At 48.3% G+C, this 5,170-nt stretch overlaps 1 protein-coding gene across 1 annotated transcript in view; it reads left to right on the plus strand.

Moving 5' to 3' along the window:
• The window catches only part of LOC104709559, a 24,161-nt gene continuing 18,991 nt past the window's right edge, over nucleotides 1–5,170 (plus strand). The window contains exon 1 of the mRNA XM_019228755.1: nucleotides 1–156. Coding sequence (XP_019084300.1) covers nucleotides 1–156 — 156 coding nt within the window. The remainder of the gene's footprint in view (nucleotides 157–5,170) is intronic.

The raw sequence follows: 5,170 nt of genomic DNA on the forward strand, positions 1-5,170 counted from the left end.
ATGCGTGGCATCAATATTGTGCGGTTTTCAGGTGGCACAGATCCTACTGCTGCAGATGTGTGGAGGATGAGTTTGGAACATAACTTCCAGACTTTCAGATGTACTGAGGAGTTTTGGGCGGACATAGGGGTCCACCATTTGCTTCGTGATGCTCAGGTATGGTGGAGTTTTGTGGCTGCTATGAGAGTGCAGAGGGAGATGTCTTGGGCTAACTTCGTCTTGGAGTTCAACCGCAAGTATTTTCCTAGAGAGGCACTAGATAGGTTGGAGGTGCAGTTCCTTCAGCTAGCTCAGGGGACTCGGTCAGTGCGGGAGCTTGACTTGGAGTTCAGTCGACTTCTAAGGTATGGGGGTCGAGCTATTGAGTCTGAGGAGGCTCAGATCAGGAGGTTTTTGAGGGCCCTACGTGATGACTTGAGGGTTCACTGTAGAGGGCGGAGTTATGCTACGCGTGCAGAGCTGGTTGAGGCTGCGGCAGAGATCGAGGAGGATATCCGGGCATAGTCAAGTAAGGCTCAACATCATGGAGGTTCTAGCAAGGGCGGCAAGCCTGCGCAGGGAACCAAGAGGAGGTGGGAGGCTATGCAGAGGTCGAGTGGTGCGAGTTTCTTCGGTTGTGGGAGCAAGGATCTCAGGATTGCTAGCTGTCCCAAGAGGAGTGCTCCGACGGTAGCGGCTCGTGTATGCTATCATTACAGGGAACCAGGGCACATCAGGCCCTTGTGTCCCAAGTTGCAGTCGGTGGTAGTGGCAGCGTTGTAGCAGGCGCAGCCGGGAGGGCAGCAGGTTGCACGAATTGATCAGGCGCCACGTGTTTACATGACTGCAGAGACTGGTGGAACCAGTGCCAAGGCGATCACATGTATAATTTCTGGTACTATGTCTTTGTGAATTCTTAGTAGGTTCAGATTTTATGTTTGCCTGTGATAAACTGTTAGGTTCTCAACACATGAGGTTTGTGTAGGGACCTTGTTGGTGAGCGGGTTTAAGTCCCACGTTATGTTTTATTCTGGAGTTTCTCATAGCTTCATTAACCTGGAGTATGAAGAGAGTGCTGAGATCAGAGGGGATCCCGGGGAGCGTACAAGAGTTGTCAGAGTTGCGGGAGCCAAGTTCCTGAGATTTATTGGACGAGCTAGAGGAGTTGATATTCAGATCGCAGGAGAGTCGTGGCCAGCGGATTTGCTTATCAGTCCAGTGGAGTTGTATGATGTTATTATCGGGATGGATTGGTTGCATTGGCATATAGTGCATTTGGATTGCCATCGGGGTAGAGTGGAGTTTGAGCGTCCAGGAGGGAAGTTGGTTTTTCAGAATATTAGACCGACTTCGGGGAGTCTCGTGATCTCAGCCATTCAGGCTGGGAAGATGATCGAGATGGGCCGTGAGGCTTATTTGGTTATTATATCTATGCCAGAGTCAGTGGGGAAGTCTACGGTTAGCGGTATTCAGATTGTTGAGCAATTTGAGGACGTGTTTCAGTCATTGCAGGGATTACCACCATCTCGGTCTGATCCTTTCACGATTGAACTGGAACCGGGGACGACGCCATTATCCAAGGCTCCTTACAGAATGGCTCCAGCAGAGATGGCAGAGCTTAAGAAGCAGCTAGAGGATTTGTTGAGTAAAGGATTCATCCGTCCTAGTGTATCACCATGGGGAGCGCCGGTGTTATTTGTCAAGAAGAAGGATGAGAGTTTCCGGCTGTGTATTGACTACAGAGGTTTGAACCGGTTCACTGTGAAGAATAAGTACCCTCTTCCTAGGATCGATGAGTTGTTGGATCAGTTGAGAGGTGCTAAGGACGAGGTATGGGCATTATGAGTTTGTGGTGATGTCGTTTGGGTTGACTAACGCACCAGCAACGTTTATGAGATTGATGAACAGCGTGTTTCAAGAGTTTCTGGACGTGTCTGTCATCATTTTCATCGACGATATCCTGGTTTATTCCAAGAGTCCTGAGGAACATGCAGTGCATTTGAGGGTAGTTCTGGAGAAGCTNAGAGGAGTTGATATTCAGATCGCAGGAGAGTCGTGGCCAGCGGATTTGCTTATCAGTCCAGTGGAGTTGTATGATGTTATTATCGGGATGGATTGGTTGCATTGGCATATAGTGCATTTGGATTGCCATCGGGGTAGAGTGGAGTTTGAGCGTCCAGGAGGGAAGTTGGTTTTTCAGAATATTAGACCGACTTCGGGGAGTCTCGTGATCTCAGCCATTCAGGCTGGGAAGATGATCGAGATGGGCCGTGAGGCTTATTTGGTTATTATATCTATGCCAGAGTCAGTGGGGAAGTCTACGGTTAGCGGTATTCAGATTGTTGAGCAATTTGAGGACGTGTTTCAGTCATTGCAGGGATTACCACCATCTCGGTCTGATCCTTTCACGATTGAACTGGAACCGGGGACGACGCCATTATCCAAGGCTCCTTACAGAATGGCTCCAGCAGAGATGGCAGAGCTTAAGAAGCAGCTAGAGGATTTGTTGAGTAAAGGATTCATCCGTCCTAGTGTATCACCATGGGGAGCGCCGGTGTTATTTGTCAAGAAGAAGGATGAGAGTTTCCGGCTGTGTATTGACTACAGAGGTTTGAACCGGTTCACTGTGAAGAATAAGTACCCTCTTCCTAGGATCGATGAGTTGTTGGATCAGTTGAGAGGTGCTAAGGACGAGGTATGGGCATTATGAGTTTGTGGTGATGTCGTTTGGGTTGACTAACGCACCAGCAACGTTTATGAGATTGATGAACAGCGTGTTTCAAGAGTTTCTGGACGTGTCTGTCATCATTTTCATCGACGATATCCTGGTTTATTCCAAGAGTCCTGAGGAACATGCAGTGCATTTGAGGGTAGTTCTGGAGAAGCTGCGGGAGCATAAGTTGTTTGTTAAGTTGAGCAAGTGCAGTTTTTGGCAGCGTGAGATGGGGTTTTTTGAGTCATATTGTGTTTGCAGATGGGGTTTCTGTAGATCTGGAGAAGATCCAGGCTATCAGAGATTGGCCTAGACTGCAGAATGCCACAAAGATCAGGAGTTTTCTTGGGTTGGCAGGTTACTACAGGAGATTTGTGCAGGGTTTTGCGAACAGAGCATGTCCTATGACTAAGTTGACAGGGAAGGATGTTCCTTTTGTTTGGTCACATGAGTGTGAGGAAGGCTTTGCAAGCCTGAAAGAGATGTTGACTACTACGCCAATGTTGGCTTTGCCTGAGCAGGGGGAAACCTATGTGGTTTATACTGATGCATCTAGAGTTGGTTTGGGTTGTGTGTTGATGCAGCATGGGAAGGTGATTGTCTATTCTTCTCGGCAGTTGCGGAAGCATGAGGGCAACTATCCTAGTCATGATTTGGAGATGGCTGTTATAGTTTTTGCCCTGAAAATTTGGAGATCTTATCTTTACGGTGCAAAGGTACAGGTGTTTACAGATCATAAGAGCCTGAAGTATATATTCACTCAGCCCGAGCTGAACTTGAGGCAGAGGCGGTATATGGAGCTGGTGGCAGATTATGAATTGGAGATAGCCTATCACCCTGGTAAGGCTAACACGGTTGCACATCCTCTAAGTCGGAAGAGAGTAGCTTCGGCTCAGGAGCAGGAGATGGAGACTCTAATGGAAAGATCAGTGCTTTGAGGTTGTGTGCCGTTTCTTAGGAACCGTTGGGTTTGGAGGCGGTTGATAGAGCAGATTTTATGAGCAGGGTGCGGTTGGCGCAGGAGAAGGATTTGGGGCTGGTGAATGCATCAAAGGATGTTGATTAAGAGTATCAGGTCTCAAATAATGGTACTATCCTTGTGCACGGTCGGATTTGTGTCCCCAAAGATGAGGAGTTGAGACAGGAGATCCAAAGAGAGGCTCATGCGAGCAAGTTTTCTATTCATCCAGGAGCGACTAAGATGTACCGTGATCTCAAGAAGTACTATCACTGGGTCGGGATGAAGAATGATGTAGCTAGTTGGGTCGCGAGGTATGATGTGTGTCAGCTAGTAAAGGCTGAGCATCAGGTTCCAGGCGGGTTACTGAAGAGTCTACCCAATCCTGAGTGGAAGGGGGATATGATCATGATGGATTTCATGGTGGGATTACTAGTGTCTCAGACATTTGATGTTATTTGGGTCATTGTGGACCGGTTGACTAAGTCAGCACATTTTCTGGCCATTAAGAAGACTGATGGAGCAGTGGTCTTGGCTAAGAAGTATGTGAGGGAGATAGTCAGATTGAATGAGGTGCCAGCGATTATCGTGTCTGATAGAGATTCTAAGTTCACTTCGGTGTTCTGGAAGACATTTCAGGCAGAGATGGGCACTAAGGTGCACATGAGTACAGCTTAGCATCCCCAGACAGATGGACAGTCAAAGCATACGATCCAGACGCTGGAGGATATGCTGAGAATGTGTGTGTTGGATTGGGGTGGCCATTGGGCAGATCACCTGAACCTGGTAGAGTTTGCTTACAACAACAGCTATTAGGCGAGTATTAAGATGGCTCCTTATGAGGCTTTGTATGGGAGGCCATGCCGTACACCGTTATGCTGGACTCAGGTGGGGGAGAGGAGCATGTTCGGGGCAGATTTTGTTCAGGAGACCTCAGAGAAGATTCTGGTTCTCAAGCTGAACATGAAGGAAGCTCAGGATAGGCAGAGGAGTTATGCGGATAGGAGGAGGAGAGACCTTGAGTTTCAGGTAGGAGACAGAGTGTACCTCAAGATGGCCATGGTGCGAGGTCCGAACAGGTCATTGAANCTGATGGAGCAGTGGTCTTGGCTAAGAAGTATGTGAGGGAGATAGTCAGATTGAATGAGGTGCCAGCGATTATCGTGTCTGATAGAGATTCTAAGTTCACTTCGGTGTTCTGGAAGACATTTCAGGCAGAGATGGGCACTAAGGTGCACATGAGTACAGCTTAGCATCCCCAGACAGATGGACAGTCAAAGCATACGATCCAGACGCTGGAGGATATGCTGAGAATGTGTGTGTTGGATTGGGGTGGCCATTGGGCAGATCACCTGAACCTGGTAGAGTTTGCTTACAACAACAGCTATTAGGCGAGTATTAAGATGGCTCCTTATGAGGCTTTGTATGGGAGGCCATGCCGTACACCGTTATGCTGGACTCAGGTGGGGGAGAGGAGCATGTTCGGGGCAGATTTTGTTCAGGAGACCTCAGAGAAGATT

The sequence above is a fragment of the Camelina sativa genome, chromosome 8 (genome assembly GCF_000633955.1).
Source record: "Camelina sativa cultivar DH55 chromosome 8, Cs, whole genome shotgun sequence".
In the NCBI taxonomy this organism is placed as follows: domain Eukaryota; kingdom Viridiplantae; phylum Streptophyta; class Magnoliopsida; order Brassicales; family Brassicaceae; genus Camelina; species Camelina sativa.